Below are 20,155 nucleotides of genomic sequence, written 5' to 3' on the forward strand. Positions count from 1 at the left end.
CCACAGCCTTGGCATCCTGTCTTAATCTTGAACCTGCCAGTACTCAACTCATGGTCTACGGGACAAAACAAAACAAATAAAAATCTGGGTCTTGGAAGCAGGGATACAGGGATGGAAATTTACTAAAAACGGGCAACCTACCCCACCATACCCCAAACCCTTTCTTCCAAAAGGGAATAGAACAATGAAGGAAAGATGAAAGGGCTACTTTGGAAATCTGGAGAACTGGGTACGCCTTTACTGTTGGGTTGCCAACCCAATGATCATTATCCACGCCCTCTGTCTTACCACTTACTTCTAAAGACACCAAAACCAACCAGAAGCTCACCATCTGGCCTCCCTTGAAGTTAAGCATGGCCGCTGTGGCCAGTAGGATGTGAGACGAGGTCTACTGGGCACTACTGAAAAGCTTTTGCTTTCTTGATGGAAGAGATCAGAATGAGAAAAGCCTACTTATTCTTCTTCTCCCCCTTTTTTCCAGCCTTCAATGCAGACATGAAGGCTGGAGTTTTGGCAGCTATCTTTAGACCATGAAGCAACAAGCATGGGATGAAACCCTCACCCACTGAGGGTGGCAGAGTGGAAACATAGAAAGATCCTGCTCTGTGACGACACTGTTGAGCTGCTGGAGTCTCGGATAAGTTCAGGAATTAGGCCATATTATTTACAAATAGAATACGTAGCTGCATTTGGGGTTTGAAAGTTAGGAAGCGACAAGGCTGTTCTAGTCTGACCTCAGAGTTCTGTCCTTGCCTCTGACCACAGTGCCTCCTAAAGAAGAAGAAAAGAAATGACATGGAGGGTGGACTCTGGACTCTGGAGAACAGAGGAGGGATCTGGGGCAATATGGTTCCAATGGAGTCACTGTCTGTTTCAAAACCTCCAAAGATTCCCCATGGCTGCCAGTTTAAGATGTATTCACTTTGGTAGCTTCCAGGGTGCTTAACAATGGGCCTTGCATGGAGCAGGTGCAGCAAGTACAGGTGATTTGAGAGAGGAATTCCTTGAAACCTGTGTGTAACTGATCACTTCTCAGTTGGAGAGCAGAGGCCCAGAGGATGTGAGCCCCCTCCCCATGTAACCAAGAGCACCCTTGTCCAAATCTCCCTACAGGAAGAATGGTACAGTTGGGTCCTCAACCCTGACCTTGCCTCTCCTCTGAGTTTTAACCCCAGATGACCCCCTGGGGTTCCCACGAGCAACCGCAAGCAAAGTCTTTCCTCATTTGAACTCCAGCTTCCTTTGGCAACTTCCCAGTGTCAAGGCACAAGTGGGGAAGGAAACAGCTGCCTGGGGGTGTCTGAGTCAGCTGTTTGCCCATCTGCTTGCCCCTCATGCTTGCCCAGTTGCTATAGATTGTGGCCAGCCTTCCCTGGGACATCTGGGAGGCATTGTATAGAGCCTTTGACAAATGCAGACAATGCTGTTTGCCTCCGGCTGGCTGGCTTTTCTTTTACTTATAATGCACACAGCTCCCCTTTCTTCTCCTCTTTCCTGGTCCAAATGGCGTTGTCTCATCTCAGGTCCACTGAACCTGAGCAGGTAATACTAATGCCGCCCACAGCTGCTGGCTGTTCTGCCACAAACGCTCCCTGCGAGCTGGCAGCCTCCTGTTGATTTGATCTGGAAATTGTCTTACCAACTAAAGGCAGGCGTTGTTTCCTCATGCCAAGCTGCCTTTCTCACACTTGGATCCGATAACCCCAGACCACAATAAAGAAGGGTCCTGTGAGCCATTCTCTAATCTCAATTTATGTTTCCAGGTCTTTTTTTCAGAACTGCTGCTCCTCAAAACTTCACTCTTGAGAAAAGAAAAGGACTCAAACCAGTAAGAGGAATTCTCACACCAGGAGAAAAGTCCTTGTATGTACTAAAAGCATGGATAGTGGAATATTGGCTCGAAAGATCAGAAAAAAGGGTAAGTCCAGGAGAGGGAAGTTTTGAAAACTCCAGGGCATGGCAAGAAATGTCAATGAATAAAGCAGGCCTGGGATAACATTAGGGAGTGCTGGGGACTGTAGCTAACTGAGCAGCCACCCCCGCCCCATCTGGAGAGAACAACCCCAACTTGGCTCTAGCTCTTTGTTTTTTTTTTGTTTTTTTGTTTTTTTTTGCGGTATGCGGGCCTCTCACTGTTGTGGCCTCTCCCGTTGCGGAGCACAGGCTCCGGATGCGCAGGCTCAGCGGCCATGGCTCACGGGCCCAGCCTCTCCGCGGCATGTGGGATCTTCCCAGACCGGGGCACGAACCCGTGTTCCCTGCATCGGCAGGCGGACTCTCAACCACTGCGCCACCAGGGAAGTCCGGCTCTAGCTCTTGTTGCCATGCACATTCTGGATTATCAAACCTCCCAATTTTTTAAGAGACGTCTAAATCTAAAACTGAAAGGTGGGATTTCCCTGGTGGCGCAGTGGTTAAGAATTCGCCTGCCAATGCAGGGGACGCGGGTGCGAGCCCTGGTCCAGGAAGATCCCACATGCCGCGGAGCAGCTAGGCCCGTGAGCCACAACTGCTGAACCTGCGCTCTAGAGCCCACAAGCCACAATTACTGAGTCCGCGTGCCACAACTACCGAAGCCCACGCGCCTAGAGCCCGTGCTCCGCAACAAGAGAAGCCACCGTGATGAGAAGCCCATGCACCACAACGAAGAGTAGACCCCACTCACCACAACTAGAGAAAGCCCACGCACAACAACAAAGACCCAGTGCAACGAAAAAAATAAATTTAAAAAAAAAACTGAAAGGTAGTAACTCAAAAATGGTTAACACTTTGCCCTATTTAAAAAAAAAAAAAAACAGGCTAAATCAAGTTATAAGCATATCTGGTTCAAACCACTCCCTATCCAGTTTAGGAAAGAGGCCCAGAGACAGGGAGAGACTTGTCTCCAATTGCTCAACAAGCAAGGCCAAGGCAGGACTAGGCCCCAGTCCTATAGGGACTTTTTCAGATGAAAAATCCTGGTGGGGAATGTCTGCGTACATGGCCTAGAACAGCATTATCCCCCAAAAGATAATGCAAGGCACTGATGTGAGCCACATATGTAATTTTTAATTTCTTAGTAGCCACATTTAAAGAATAGTAAAAAGGAACAGGTGAAAATAATTTTAATGATATTTTGTTAATCCCAATATATCTAATATACTGTGATGTCAACTAATCAAAGAGAAAGATTTCACCCAGCAAACCCTGCTGGCCACTGCAGCCACTGCAATGCCATGGAAATAGCAGTAGGTTTAAAGTCAGCATTCAGATCCTGCCCAGCTATGCACAGGGGAGCTGCCTGACCTTGGACATTTACTTCATTTCTCAGTTTCCTCATCTCAAAGTGGGATCATGATCATACCTACTGTCCCTGACAGGGCTACTGTGAGAGGTTCTCATAAGTAACACATGTAAAAGAAAATGCTTTATGAATGGGAAAGCCCATTTCATTCAGCCAGGAGTTCCCAGTAGGTCAAACTACCCAATATACATTTGTTGAAAACATCTCACCCTTTATCCCCACAATCCTACTTCTAGGAATTTAACTCAAGAAAATAACCAGAGGATAAACAGCAAGGTCCTACTGTATAGCATAGGGAACTACGTTCAATATCCTGCAATAAATTGTAATGGAAAAGGAATATACACAACTGAATCACTTTCCTAGACTGCAGAAATTAACAGAACATTGTAAATCAACTATACTGCAATAAAATAATTTAAAAAAAGAAAAGAATCAGAGATGTTCAAAAATATTTTTAGCCAAAGATGTTCATCACGGTACTATTTATAATAACAACAAAAACTTTCAGAAAAATTCGGTGTCCAACAAGATGTGTTATGGACTGGATTGTGGCCCCTCAAAATGTATATGTTGAAGCCCTAACCCCCAATGTGACTGTACTTGGAGATGGGGTATAAGGAGGTAATTAAGGTTAAATGAGGTCATAAGGGTGGGGCCCTGATCCAATAGGACTTGTGTCCTTATAAGAAGAGGAAAAGACACCAGAGAGGTCTTTCTCTCCCTGCCCAGAGAAAAGGCCATGTGAGGACATGGCAAGAAGGCGGCACCTGGAAGTCAGGAAGAGAGCCTCACCAGGACCACAATTGTAAAAAGGAAAAAAGAAAAAAATATATATATCTATTCACCAAAAAAAGACTGGAAGAAAACAGACCAAAGTGTGAATAGTAGTGACCTCTGGGTAGCGGCTGTCTGAGCTGTGGTTGCTATAACAAAGCAACAGATATTTATTTCTCACAGTTCTAGAGGCTCAAAGTCCAAGAGCAAGGTGCCAGCAGAGTTGGTCTCTGGTGATGCCTCTCTTCTTGGCTTGCACATGGCTGCCTGTCACTGTGTCTTCACGTGGCCTTTCCTCTAGGTGCGCTTTGTGCAGGGGTCGAGGAGGGGGGAGATCTGGTGTCTCTTCCTCTTCTATAAGAACACTAATCCCATCATGGGGAATTAGTGGGACCTAATGACCTAACTACTTCCCAAAGGCACCACCTAATACCGTCACATTGGGGGTTAGGGCTTCAACATATGCATTTGGGGGGGACACAAACATTCAGTCCATAACAGTGGCATTATGATGATTTTTAATTACACTGTACCCTTACAAGTTTTATCAGGAAAAAAAAAAAAGTGACATTTTTTTAAAGAATGTCTATGGAATAGATGAAGTGAAACCCATGCCCCAGAACAAAATCAGCAAATGTTCTCCTCAAGCTGCGAGTGGAGCCCAGGCTCACTGATGGAAGGAGGACCAGGTGACCTGGTCCAGCACACAAAATGGGAGAAACTGGATGGCAATCCCCAGCTGGCCACTTGCACTCTGGAGACCCAGCTAAGTCCCCTAACCTGCCACATCCATTTAATGCAGAGAATAGTTACCATAGTTACCCTGGCATTTAATGCAGAGAAGAATAGTGACCATAGTTACCCTGGCAGAGCCTGGATTAAATGTGAGGATGGATGTGGAAGTCTTTGTCCTGCCCTAAGGCACAATTAAAGCTGCCTTTGCTGGGTCATCGGGGCCTGGACTTCATTTGTCCCTGACTTATCCATTGGACCCCATTTGTCCATTCTCCTTCCCTGGAGGCAGAGCAGTGGCGCCTTCTGCCAGGAGGCATGGCTTCTCGTGTTAAGATGGGAGTTAAAGATCACTGCCAAGGCCACTGCTTGGGGCTGCACAGGGGAGAGCACAGGCTGCACATTCCTGGAATGATGCTCAGATGCCTGGATATCTCGGCCCATTACCTCTGCATATCACCACCAGTGCCTGGCAGCAGGCTCTGCACACAGTAGGAGCTCAACAGATGCCTCACTCCTTGTTGAAGCTGATCCTTTTTGCGTAACGAGGTTGGTGAAAGTTATTTCTAATTCAATAGTCTGTTAAAATAGTTCCAACCAGTGGTCTTACATAAGTCACTCTCTTAAATAGCAGATTTCATTTCAAAAGGTACTGGGGGACTTTTCTGTTCCTCACTGACAGTTTATATGATGAGGGATCTTTCTAGAAACTAAATAGTGATCCCTTGATTCCCCTGGATGTGTGCACAGAGGCTTTCTTACATGATAATCATACCATGCGTTTAGGTAATTCACCCTCTTATCCTGTAGATTCTCTGCCTTGATCTTCACAATCATCTCGAGGGAGAGGTGATCAGAGATAATAATAGAGCCAACACTTACGGCGTCCTTGTTCTATGCCAGGAACAAGCTTTACATCAGTTATTTCATCCAGTCCCCAGAGGTTGGCTATGCTATTATCTCCATTTTACAGATGAGAAAAACTGAAGCTCATAAAGGGAAGTTTCTAAGACAGCAGAAGTGAAATCCAACCCACAACACCCTACTTCCAGAGCTGTCCCAGAGAGGGCAAAGCAGAGGGTCCCCTTCCCAGGCCACAAATGAAGGCTTTGCTTGTCAGGATGGAGCGGAGCTTCGGTCTCATTTAAAACCCAAGCAAGCTAGTTGGCAGAGTCCAGACTGTTGCTTTTTCGCCACGGCTGACATCGTATCATAACTCAGAAGACACAACGTCCGCCAGCGACCAGGAAACCGAGGGCTTGCAGTGCGCTCAGAGCCGTTTCAGGAGGTGAAATCCGTTACAAACAAACAAGAAGATGTGATCGTTCATTATAAAGCGCTTTGTAAAATTCACATTTACAGAATAATGAAGTCAGTTCAAACCCCACCCCCAAAAAACCCCAATCAAGATGGCAGTGATGAGTTTTGTTTGTTTCAAATGAACATTAAATTCAACACGTAAGCAATTACCCATGATTTTTACCTTTCCAGTGTTTTGAAAGATTGGATGATATCCTTTGCGTGCCCCCAAAGAAAGTACACCTAAACGGAAATAAAGGAAGAAAAGAAAGATACATCAATGGGAAAGCCATCACTGTATTTGCACCCTTGAGAAGCTATAAAACCTAAGGGAAAGGTGTGAAAAATTTGGGGAAAGTCAGTGCAGTGACCTCCCCCGCCCCAAAATGGCAAGTCACTATCCTCATCTCAGGTGGCAGTGCCATTCCCAGGGGTGTTGGGGGGAACAGTGCTGCAGGGGCACTGCCGGGAGAATCAGATAGAGGCCTCCAGGTTTAGGAGGAAATAGTGACGAGTCTGCCGTGGGGTGGGGCTTGGGGAGTGGCAGCCTGCCTACCATAACCCCTGTCCACGTGTTTATGTCATCCTTATCAGGCTTCATTCGAGAAATATTCACTGAACTGTTACTACGTCAGTGGCCAGAAACCAGATTCTGAGCGCTTTCAATGAGGAACAGAATTAGTTCAAGCTGGTCTTTTATTTCACTCTGTTATATACGCTGCCCAGGCCCCTGGCCACGCAGTCACTAGAAGCAACTCAGGATGGGGGCCGTATCGGACCCGTGTGCAAATCCTGGCTCTCTCGGCCTTGGGCAGGTTTGTTTTCCCATCTATGAAATGGGTATGATAGTGGAACCTACCTTGGAGGGTGTTGTGAGCAGTGAAATAGGATAATCCATGTCAACTACTTAGAACAGTGCCTGGAGCAGGTACCTTTTCAGGAAAATCTCTCTGCTCTCAACTCACTCATGTGTGGACATTGAATGAGCACCTCCTCTGTCCCAGGCACTTTCTGAGCTCTAGAAGCATGTGGGGCCTTAGTTAGACACAGACACATGTTGAGCACCTACTACATGCCAAACACAGCTGGGCACTTTATACATCTGTCTCATTTAGCCTTCATTTTCAATTGAGTGTCATAAAAAAGAAAATCAAACAACACACAAGAAATTACACTTACACATACTCTCTCTTCCACATCGTTTCACCTAAGATTTACTATCCTGCTCTGGAAAACACTTTCAGGCCTGATTCTCGAAACACCTAACAATTTAAAAAACAGATAGTAGTGACTCCTGGTAAAGAGGACATTCAACCCAACAATAGGGAAACACTGAAGTAAATTAGCTTTTATCTATGAATTCTAAGTTAGAGGACCACTTAACTGATGCCTTGATAAAGACTACATAGCAACACAAAAAATGTTTATGATTTTTTAAGTGAAACACTCAAAACAGTAAATTCTGCACCTTACACGTAGAACTTTGCCAAGAATGTACACTTGAGTACAAAGAATGGAGGGAACACATAAAAACAGCAACAAATATTTCAGTTAATGGGCTTACAGACACATTTTTAGTCTCTTTTTCAATTTTTTCAGTAATGTTATACTTCTTTTTTTTTTTTTTTTTTTTTTGCGGTACGCGGGCCTCTCACTGTTGTGGCCTCTCCCGTTGCGGAGCACAGGCTCCAGACGCGCAGGCTCAGCGGCCATGGCTCACGGGCCCAGCCGCTCCGCAGCATGTGGGATCTTCCCGGACCGGGGCACGAACCCGTGTCCCCTGCATCGGCAGGCGGACTCTCAACCACTGCGCCACTAGGGAAGCCCTATACTATATTTTTTAAATAAATATTTTTTTAATTACCATACAACCCAGCAATCCCACTTCTGGGTACAAATCCAAAAGAACTGAAAGCAGGGTCTCAAAAAGATATTTGTACACCCATATCCACAGCAGCATTATTCACAATGGTCAAAAGATGGAAGTAACCCAAGTGTCCACACAACACGTGGTCCATCCACACAACGGAATAGTATTCAGCCTTAACAAGGAAGAAAATTCTGACACATTACGACACGGATGAACCTTGAGGACATTATGCTAAGTGAAGTAAGCCAGTCACAGAAGGACAGATCCTGTAGGATTCCACTTGTCTGATTCAAAGAGACAGAAAGTAGTCAAATCCATAGACATGGAAAGTTGAATGGCAGTTGCCACGGGCTAAGGGTGGTGGGAATCAGGAGTTAGCGTTTAAAGAGGACAGAACTTCCTTTGCAAGATGGAAGAGTTCTGCTGATTGGTTGCACAGCAATGTGAATATACTTAACACTGCTGAACCATACACATAAAAATGGCTAAGGTGGCAAATGTTATGGTATGTGTACTCTACCACAATTTAAAAATAAATAGTATGTTTTAGAAAGTAATGTTTTGTATTCTCCCATCATCTAATGTCACAAATGCACGTAGTAAGTGTCCAATAGGTATAGGAAGATTGATTAATTGACCTACTGACCAAATGCCTTAAATAAGGAAGAAAGAGATCCCCAACCCACCAAGTAACAGTTTTTGAAAACTCACTTCTGTCCAGGTCCTTCCTCTGCCCAGAACCTTCAATGGCTCCCCATTGCCCTCAAGGTAGAGTCGAAGCTGCTAAGTGGCTGTCAGCCTTGACCAAGCGCTCACTGCAAAGTGCTCTACACACAGCACCTTAATCCTCACAACAACCCCGTGAAGGAGGCATTTTTACAGATGAGACCCATGAGGCCTAGAGAGGTTAACACATTTGCCCGAGGTCACACTGCTGGTGTGAGCCAAAGCCAGGTAGTCTGACCAGAGTCCATGCTTATAAGCCCTACACGAAACCATGGCTCCAGTCTGGGCCCGTCACCCCTGCTCACCACCCCCCACGGGCCACACATCTTCCCCCCATCTGGTGGAGAGACTTCACAGCCCCAGATGTCCTTTGTAATGGTGTCTGACACACCACACCCCTCTCTCCTTGACAACCACCCCGTACCCCAAAGCTAGTGAGAGGCCCTCCCTGGCACCCGCTCTGGGCGATTATGTCAAAGCATTGACAGTGCGGACAGAGTCTGTTTTGGTGATTGTCTCCCGCTCTGACACCTCCACAGGGCACAGACCATGGCTTTTCAACCCTGGACTCACAGTACTGAACACAGGGTTTTGCCCCCTGTGGAAGGAAGGGAGGGAGGGAGAGAGAGAGAGAGCAGAGTGGAAGGAGGGAGGAAGCGGGGGGAGGAAGGAGGGAAGGGGGAAGGGAGGGAGGAAGGAAATTCTTTCTGGTCCCCTAAGGCTTTCCATGTTGTCACTGGCATCACTATAAGACTGTCATCATGGGATTGGACGCCCCTGGAATAAATAACCAGTTAACTCTTGTATTCCTTTACCGGCATTTCCAGAACAAAGTACCACAGACCGGATGGCTTAAAACAACCAAAATTAATTTTCCCATAGTTCTAGAAGCCGTAAGTCCGAGATCAAGGTTTGGCAGGTTGGTTCCCCCTGAGGCCCCTCTCCTTGCCCTGCAGATGGCCACCTCCCTTCAGCATCCTCACACTGTGTGTCTGTGTCCTTCCCTCCTCTTCTCATAAAGATGCCAGTCCTATTGGATTAGGGACCACCCTCATGACCTTATTTAGCCTTAATTACCGCCGTCAAGACCCTATCTGCACACAGTCACATTGTGAGGTCCTGGAGGTTAGGACTTCAACATCTGAATGCAGGGGACACAATTCAGCCCTCAACAACTCTCAAAACGCAAGGCGACCCGTTCAAACAAGTCTCCCTGGAATCTGCCACCCTGTTCCACCGATGTTGCCACCCTGTTCCTCCCACAGAGGCAAACTGCTGTCAGGCTTGTCTCTCACAGAGCTTCACTTGTGAGAGTGTGTTGATCTCAAGAAACACCGTAAGGTCACCAAGAGCTGACTGGCAGTCACCTGGGTGCAGAGCGGAGACCACTTTCTTATAAAAAACTAAGATTAAAAATGGCATCCTTGGCATTCGCAGGTGAGAAATTGGTCCTGAAGGATGTTCCTAAATCGGGAATGCAGAAATATTTTGAGCAATAACAGTATGCCTGGACCAAGTTCATGGTCTTTCTGGGTGACTTCTGTGGAGAAGAACCATGGACAATGTAATATATATATATATATATGCATAAGATTGTGTGTGTGTATATATATATAAAGAATGTATTCAATGTGTCTGTAAAAGAATGTGTATATATATATATATATATAAAGAATGTATATATATATATATATATATATATATATATATATATAACTGAATCACTTTGCGGTACAGCAGAAATTAACACAATGTTGTAAATCAACCATACTTCAATTTAAAAAAAAGAATCATGGCGTCTTGGCTGTGACTTAGGGCAAGTCATTTGTCCCCTCTCCTTCCTTAGTGTGACAATCCGACAGTTGTTCTCGTGGAGTTGTTGAAAGCATTACACGAAGTGAAAATGAAAAGTACTTTGCAAAAGTCCTATAGACATACTACTTATTACTTTTACTGTTATCTCAACTCTGATAGCCATTTCCAGGGATTTCTGCCAAGGATGGAAGCTGCACTGGAGATCCATCTAAGGTTTTTTTCAAACATGAGATTTTTCTGATTCTAAGCTATAGGTTTAAATTATATATCAAATCCTTATTTCTTACCCACAACAAGTTGACCAAGGCTGAGAATGAACCTCTCATTCATTTCTAAAGAATTTAATCCACAAGTAAGCAAACAACAAATGAACAAAGAAAAGGTCTCAGTGACTCAGAGGAGGGACTGTAATGGCACAAAGTTTCTTTTGGTGGTGATGAAAATGCTCTAAAATGGACTGTGGTAATGGTAGCACAACCCTATGAATATACTAAACCACTGAAATGTACACTTTAAATCAGTGAATTGTATAGTATGTGAATTATATCTCAATAAAACTGTTCATTAAAATTCCCCAGAGCCTTTTCTGGTGGACTCTGACTTGGCCGAGTTTCCTGATTCTTCATCAGTGTAAGTTCTGCCACTTAAGATTCCCACAAAAATGGCCAAGAGGACACAGTCCCACTTTACAGTGCAGGCAGCTGAAGGACTGTTTTATATACCCTGGGATACACTTAACAGGAATCCAGGCAACAAGGAACAAGCAACAAGTGTCGTGTTTACCTGCAACAGAGTATGTACCGCATGGGTAACAGGGAAAACTCCTTCTGTGGCTGATAAACATTCAGAAAATCCAACGAAGTACCCAATTTTAAGGCATCCCAGGATGACGGTAATGACTGCAAACAACGTGATACTACCTAAATTGGGGGAGGGGGAAGGGTAGAAATACACATATATAAGTGTTAATATGCACTAATATCATTTCAAAATAAATTATATTAAACCTTCACATAAATGGTCAAATGATTTTTGACAAGAGTGCCAAGACAATTCGATGGGGAAAGTACATTTGTTTCAACAACTAGTGCTAGGAAACTGGGTATCCACATGCAGAAGAATGAAGCTGGATGCTTACCTTACAGTACATCAAAAATTACCTCAAAATGAATCAAAGACTTAAATGGAAAACCTAAATCTATAAAAATCTTAGACAAAAACATAGGGGGAAATCTTTATAATGTTGGATTTGGCAGTGACTTATTGGATATGACACCAAATGCACAAACCACAAAAGTAAGAAATAGGTAACTTGGGCTACATCAAAATGAAAAAGAAATTATGCATCAGAGGACACTATCAACCCACAGAATGGAGAAAATGTTCACAAATCGTATATCTGATAAGGTGTGAGGGTCCAGACTCTATACAGAACGACAATTTAACCATTAATAAAATAAAATAAAAAATAAACAAAGGATTTGAACAGACATTTCTCCAAAGAACATATGTAAATGGATAATTAATACATGAAAAGATGCTCAACATCATTAATCATTAGGGAAATGAAAATCACTATGAAATACCACCTCAGGGACTTCCCCGGTGGTCCAGTGGTTAAGACTCCATGCTTCCACTGCAGGGGGTGCGGTTCGATCCCTGGTCAGGGAACTAAGATCCCACATGCTGTGTGCCATGGCCAAAAAAAAAGAAAAGAAATACCACTTCACATGCATTAGCATGGCTGCTACCCAAAAAACAGAAAAAAAAGGGGTGGGGGGAGGGGGAAGGAGAGGGGGAGGGGAGACGGGAAAGGAAGGAAGGGAGGGAGGGAGAGAGGGAGGGAGGGAGAGAAGGCGTGGGGAGAGAAGTAAAACAATAACAAGTGCTGGCAAAGATGTGGAGAAATTGGAACCCTTATACACTGTTGATGGAATCTAAAATGGTGTAGCCACTATGGAAAACAGTACGGCAGTTTCTCAAAAATTTAAAAACAGTAACTCCACATGGTCCAGCAATATACCCAAGAGGATCAAAAGCAGGTACAAAAGCATGTACACCCATGTTCATGGCAGCATTATTCACAATAGCCTAAAGGTGAAAGCAACCCAAGTGTCCATCAATGGATGAACAGATAAAGCATGGCAGCGACTTCCCTGGTGGTGCAGTGGTTGAGAATCCGCCTGCCAATGCAGGGGACGAGGTTCAAGCCCTGGTCAGGGAAGATCCCACATGCCGCGGAGCAACAAAGTTCGTGAGCCACAACTACTGAGCCCTTGTGCCACAACTACTGAAACCCGCACACCTAGAGCCCATGCTCTGCAACAACAGAAGCCACCGCAATGAGAAGCCCGCGCACTGCAACAAAGGGTAGCCCCTGCTCGCCGCAACTAGAGAAAACCCACGCACAGCAACGAAGACCCAATGCAGCCAAAAATAAATAAATAAATATTTAATAAATAAATAAATTTATTTTTTAATTGCCCTTTTTTTTTAAAAAAAGTGTGGCATATCTGTGCAATGGAATATGATTCCGTTTTAAAAAGGAAAGGCATTCCGACCCCTGCTACACCGTGGATGAACCTTGAGGACATTATGCCAAGTGAAACAAGCCAGTCACAGAAGGACAGATGCTGCATGACTGTGCTCCTAGAAGATGCCTTAGAATAGTTCAATTCATAGGGGGAAAAAGCAACATGGTGGCTACCAGGGGCTGGGGTGAGGGGGAAATGGGGAGTTATTTAATGATACAGACTTTTAGTTTTACAAGATGAAAGAGTGTTGGACATTACAATTGTAATGAATTCACAATATGAATGTACTTAACACCACTGAACTGTACACTTAAATGATTACGTTGGTAAATTGTACGTTATGTCTTTTATCACAATTTTAAAAGTTTTAAATATATATAAAGCAAATTCTACTATTGGCCTCACAAGCTGAAAGTAGAAGACAATATTATGTCTGGACCGACCTCATGCATATTCCAGGGTCTGATAAAGGACGTACATTCAACAAAGTTTGGCCAAAACAACACAAGTCCTCTAGAAGTTTTTCCCCCAAAATGATCCATCTAAGAGTGTCACTGTTCTGCTCAAAAATCTCAGTTCTCTGATCCTAAATTCCTGCTCTAAATAATAAAAGTAAGGGGTACAAGGTATACAGGAACTTTCTGTACTATCTTTGCAATTCGTCTGTAAAATAGAAAGTTTATTTTTTCAAAATGATAGGGAGGGGTCTAGAGCAGTGGCATGAAAAGGGCTGTGCTAGTGAAGTGAAGAAAGGCAAGTTCTCTGATGGTACATCCAGCATAATTGACAACAAATTAAACAAACAAGAAATACGCATATGAATAAGACTGGGAAGGAATATGCAAAATACATTAAAAAGAAACTCGTAACCAAATGAAAAAAAATAGCAAGAAAACCATAATGATGGTGGGGACTTGATCGATGTCACAGTCCCTAATCCCCCTTCTGGGCCAACATTAACCACCATTCATACATTCTCTCCCACGAACGGAGGAAACTGGATCGTGTTTGACATGAATTATGGCAAGAGAAGAGAGAAGGGCATAAGCCATAACAGGGAGCTATAATATTACAGCTCTGACCTAAGAAGCCTCCAGTGAAGAGTAATGCAATCGCCTGGCTCCTTTCCATTGCTCAAAGCATTATAGAAACAACTCTAAGTCACATTTTCTTTAATCCTGGAAATGCCCCAGTGAAATCAGAAACTTTGTAAGAGTGGAGAATCAATCCCAGGGCTTTGAAATGGTTTGATAAATGCATGGTTCATTTTGATTACAAAGAGAAATAGCAAGATGAGGTGAGGCAGCCTGGTTGGGTGGCAAGGGCACAGGCTGTAACTCTGGGAACCTGGCTGTACCACCAATGGAACATGGGAGTTCAGACAGGTCACTTCCATGCTTTCCCATCTATAAAATGAGATTGGTCCACAGCAGTGGCTCACAAACTGCAAGAGAATCACCTGGAGGGCTTGTTAAAACACAGAGTGCTGGGCCACACCCCCAGAGTTTCTGATTCAATAGATCTGGGGTGGGGCCCCCAAATTTGCATCTCTAACAAGTTCACAGGTGGGGTGATGCTGGTCATCTGGGACCCCACCTTGAGAACCACTGATCTTTGCCACTGACATTTCAAGAGTTGTAACAAACACATCACGTGCCTTCTCACGCTCTTAAAGCCCTTCTTTCCTTCATCCGTCCTTCCATCCATTTATTAGTACAACAAATATTTTAGGGACTCATACTGTGCATGAGGCATTTCGCCAGGGGCTCAAAGGTAAACAAGTAAGATTGCTGGAGAAACAAAAATACACACATATAGTATTGCATAAATTGTGGAGTACACAAAACATAGAGCGATGAGCTGGCACCAGACTTCTCATCTGCATCGTGGGAAACCAGAAGCCAGTGGAAGAGTAGCTAGAGGCCACTGCAAGGAAAGGACTGCATCTCAAGAACCCTATTCCCAGCCAAGATGGTACCCACTTGTCAGGGCAAAAGACAGAAAGATATTTGAAGGTATGCCAAATATAATTGTTTGACAACTATTTGTTGTTCAACTATGATCCAGGTACTTGGGATATTAAAATGCCAGTAAAATAAAGTACCTGTCCTTGATGAGTTTAACATTGAGTGGGGAAGCAGAAAAATAAACAAATAAATAATAAACACAGAAGAAATGTCAGGAAGTGCTAAGTGCATGAAGGAAAGTAAAGCAGGGAAGAGGACTGAGGTTGACGGTGGTGGTCAGAAAAGGATTCTCTGAGAAGGTGACAGTTGAACAGACAAAAAAAGGACAGGGAGAAAAATATCATCCACATAACTCACCTGAAAAAGGGCTTTAACCAAACAACCAGTGAATTAGGAGAGAGTCCTCTCAATGAGAGAAGACGAAGAGGAGAGGCAACGATAGTGAGCAACAAACTTTGCAACAGAATGTAGAGGTAGATGGACATATAAGGGAAGGAAGGAGAGAAGGAAGGGAGGGAGGGTGTAAATGAATGTATGATGGATGGATGGATAGATGGAAGGATGATGGATGGATGGATGGATGATGGATGGAAGGATGATGTATGGAAGGATGATGGATGGATGATGGATGGATGAATGTGAATGGGTGAATAGTCCAGTAGATAAACAGATTAATAGAAAAGAAAGCAAGATAAGAGAGGTTAAATCCGAATGGATGAAGATAAACTGTCTGGAAATGTGTCATTTACATGCTGTATAAAGACTTGTGATACAGAATAAAATTGGGGATGACTGAGTAGGGAGCAGAGATGAAAAACCTTTCAAAGTTCTCATGGTAAAAAGATGGGTACTAGGGGAAAAGAGGGAAACAAATGTATACTCTAAAGGTCTTGTCTCACTGGAATAGAGTGGGTGGGAGGATCTTGGAGTGGGAAGCAATGTGTCTTGCTGGGGGAAATGTTGCATATTTTGTTTTCAGGTAAGAATGGAGTAATATGTATCTGGTTATGAGAATGAGAAAAGGGAATCTAGCCATTAATGGAATAGAAAAACACAATAAAATGTTCAAAGTGCTCCAAAAAGCAAACATGTAGAAAAGGCACATGAGGCAACAATATGTAAAATAAATCATTATAATCAACATAAAGAAAAATAGAAATAATAAAGTCTGGGATATAAGTCATTACAATTAGAATGATCTAAGTCTCGCATTAATTAAGGGATGGGAATATTGAATTAAAAACAAAACCTAGCTATATGTTCTTTTTACGAAACACACTTTTAACTAAGTGATAATAGTGGAAAATAGAGGGGTGGGCAAAGAGGAAGTAGCAATACAAACGAATAGAAAGAAGGAACAGCAATATTAATATCAGACCACTTGGGATTTAGGGTTCAATGTAATAAATAGGATAAAGAATCCTTCCACCCTTATCACTACACATGAAAAAGAAAACATAATGTATGAGGAAGATATAATAATCAAATAGCCCATATAAAATCATTTTTGTTTTGTATATTTAACTGCTACTTTAAAAAAAAAAAGAGTAGAAAATTTCAGAACTAGACAGATCTAGTAGACATAAGATATGACACAGAAACAGAAGAATTGAATCACATAATTGATAAACTTGGTTTTATAATACCACCTTGCATATTGATAAAAATCAATTATGCTATAAAAACACAGTACACAGAGTATAGAGGTAGGTACTGACTGCCTGGCTTCAAATCCTTTTTCTACCACTTATTATAGTTGATGACCTTGAGCAATTACTTAACTTCTCTGTGCCTCAGTTTCCTCATCTGTAAAATGTGGATAATAAGATTGACTATCTCCTAGGGATGTAGAGGAGATTAAATGAGTCATAACATGAAAAGCACCTAGAACAGTGCCCCACAAATAGAAAATTCTATAAACAGGATGTTATCATCATCATCATCACTCAACCACAAAGAAACACTTAATGAATTAGAACCAATTAGACAGTTCCCCAGCCACATTCCTTGAGAATAATCCTAAAATGTCTAGTGTTGGCAGAGGGGAGACTCCTCCTCTGTGTTAGGCTCCCAGATCCCTTCTAGGAGTCTAGAATCTTGAACCATAAGCTCTTAGAGGTGGAAGGTTCCACAAAGTTAGTTTACATCTCCCTTCTCATGCAAGGATGCTTCCCAGTGCATCATGACCAGCGGCCATCTGGTCTCCACCTGGACATGCCCAGGGCTGGGAGGCTCACCCTTCCATCACCAGCTGGTGCTTAGATTACAGTGCTCTTCCCCACAGTGCACTGCAGTCAGCCTCCCAGAACTGCCATCCCCTTCCCTGGAGATTCTGCCATGGTTCACTCATTCCTTCATCCATTCATCCATGCATTCACCCATTTGATGATTCAGTAAATATCAACTTGTTACATGTTAGGCACAGTGCCAGGAGCTCAGGTTATAATGGTAATTACATTCAGACAGGGTCTTTGCCTTCAAGAGCTCACCATCTGGTCAGATCAACAAACAAACTGAATGACACAATCTCCTGCTTGAGAAGTGCTAGGAAGAAAACAGGGTGTTATGAGAACATACAATCCGGAAGCCACACCTGGTCTGAAGGCATCGGGAAAGGCTTCCCTGAAGAAGGGACTCTCGTTTGCTGACCTGGAGCTGAAGGGGGTGGGCCTGCAGCATTTTCCACCCCACATCTCCACATCCTCTCTCTCCTGAACTGGACATCCTTTCGCTCCTCCTGGGGCCGCCCTCCTGCAGGCACCCACGTGATGCTCAAAGGGGGACGTGACACTCCACGTGCAGCCTGACCTCCTTTCCAGTCAATGCCCAACCAACATCGGCTTTTTGGGCAGCTACATCATGAGGCTGAAATCCTGACATCAGGTTTACATTTTCTACTAGAGCAGAAATCCCATCCCCAAACCCCAAACATGCATGATAATGCATGCAGTTAGGCAAGACTCTCACAGTGACCCCAGGCTGGATCACGGCTCCCTTTCCTGAGGGAATTGCTCAAAACTCCCTGCATCTTGATCTGCTCCAGAATTTTGCTGGGGTGTTGCTGTTATGCTCAGTTCTCTATCTTCTGTGTATTTTTTATCATCTTTAAAATTCAGGGTAGCTTCTTGAGACCCTACATATTCTCCCTAAGTCCACTTAATTCCTAACTGACCTCTCAGCCTCCTGTTTTACTCCTCTGAAAACCAGGTCCCATCCTGCAGATGGAGTGATTATTCTGAAATACAAGTATGATCACATCATTCCCTTTGTGCAAAACCTTCAATGGCTCCCCACTACCCACTGGACAAAACCAAGATCTGAAGCCTGCAGATAGGGTTCCAGCTAACTCAGATCTTGCTGACATCTCTGAACTCACTTCCAGACTCCAGCAAAAGCAGAAGGTCCTCCTCTGGGACCTCTCCCTAAACCCCCAAACCCTTGCCCCAGGCTACCCTTCTGCCTACCCACCCATCCCCTGCACATCATAACACTGAATCATTTAGTGAATAATAATAATGTATTTCTCTTACTAAATGCCACAGGTTTCTCTAAGCATTTTATATGTACAAACTCACTGATTCTCATACAACCCTATGTGATGGTTGGGGGGTATCATCCTCCCCATTTTACAGATGAGGAAACCGGGGCAGAAAAGTGAGGCTACATGGGTTGGGGTGGGGTTTGGTGGGGAGCTCTTAGCCATCGTGCTCTGCTGCCCCTCATTGTCTGCACCGTCTTTGCCCCCTCCTGCAGCCCTCCACGCAGGGCCAAACCTAAGCATCCTGCTGTCCCCAGGGCTCAGCCAGCGCCTGGCACAGAATGGGAGCTCGGTCCAGACTGCTGAACAAAACCAGACCAAAGTTTCTGCCCCGACGTCACAAAAGTTGTCCCCATGCAGTGGGCTTGGCCACCTTCTCTGTTGTTCCCTGCAAGTTCCAAAGGTCCCTCTGCTCGATGAAGAGGACAGAAACCAAATGGAAGTTAGAGGTTTTGCCTTCTCTGTCACCTGCTAATATCACACCCTCTGTCCCAAAGCCAGGAACTTATCTCTCTTCTCTTTCTCACTCTCTCCGAATATTTCTGGTGACAGGGGCTCAACCCTCCTCCTGATGCCCTTTCAGCTTCCTGGTCTAGAAAATGAAGGTGATAACACCCACCCCAAGAACCGCTGGGAGACTGAAAACGTTATGCTCAGTGAATGAAGCCAGCGCCAAGATGACATATTATGTGATTCCATTTATAAAAATGTGCAGACCAGGCGAGCTTAGAGACATAAAGTAGATCCACGGTTGTCTATTCCTGGGGAGGGTCTGGGGGATGATAGCTAAAGGGCACAGTGTTTCTTTTTTTTTTTTTTTTTTTGCGGTACGTGGGCCTCTCACTGTTGTGGCCTCTCCCGTTGCGGAGCACAGGCTCCGGATGCGCAGGCTCAGCGGCCATGGCTCACGGGCCCAGCCGCTCCGCGGCATGTGGGATCCTCCCGGACCGGGGCACGAACCCGTGTCCCCTGCATCGGCAGGCGGACCCTCAACCACTGCGCCACCAGGGAAGCCCCACAGTGTTTCTTTTTGAGATGAGAAAATGTTCTAAAAATTGACTGTGGTGATGTTTGCACATCTCTGCGAATATCCTACAAACCATCGGCTTGTGCACCTTAAATGGGTGAACTGTAGACGATGTGGACTACATCTCAAGAAAACTATTGTTTTAAAGAAAGGAGGAGAATTGCTAGGCACACTGACATGGGCTCACTACACCCAGAGCAGGGACAGAAGCCCAAGGAAATGAGGAGTATCTGGAGAGGCCGTGTCTGCAGAGGAGTAAGGTGATCAAACTGAGATGAGCGTGCATTCTGAGGAGGGAAACAAGGTGAAGCCCAGACCCATGTTCATGAACTTGCTGCATCTGCCCCGAAGTCAGCAGGGTGGGCTGGAATACCACGGTGGCCCACCCTGACCACTCTCTCCTTGGCCACACCAGATGCTGCCACAGGACTGCACACCAGGTTTTGCAATCCTGTCAGTCATCCTCCAGTGGTTTCTGTGAGTCCTGGCTGCACTCCTAGACTGTGGGCTCCCCTGGGTGCGGGGGCGGTTGCATCCTCGTGTCCTGCAGCCTTCCTCCTTCCCCTCTCCCTCCTCTTCTGCTCTCC

General features: G+C 44.5%; 1 protein-coding gene across 1 annotated transcript in view; it reads right to left on the reverse strand.

Annotated features, from left to right (window-relative positions):
• OTOP1 (otopetrin 1) overlaps positions 1–20,155 on the reverse strand; it is a 43,161-nt gene that overhangs the window by 19,052 nt on the left and 3,954 nt on the right. Inside the window, exons 2-3 of the mRNA XM_060013189.1 lie at positions 11,286–11,422; positions 6,276–6,334 (exon numbers count right to left, since the gene is read on the reverse strand). Coding sequence (XP_059869172.1) covers positions 6,276–6,334; positions 11,286–11,422 — 196 coding nt within the window. The remainder of the gene's footprint in view (positions 1–6,275; positions 6,335–11,285; positions 11,423–20,155) is intronic.

Source organism: Delphinus delphis, chromosome 5 (genome assembly GCF_949987515.2).
Source record: "Delphinus delphis chromosome 5, mDelDel1.2, whole genome shotgun sequence".
In the NCBI taxonomy this organism is placed as follows: Eukaryota; Metazoa; Chordata; class Mammalia; order Artiodactyla; family Delphinidae; genus Delphinus; species Delphinus delphis.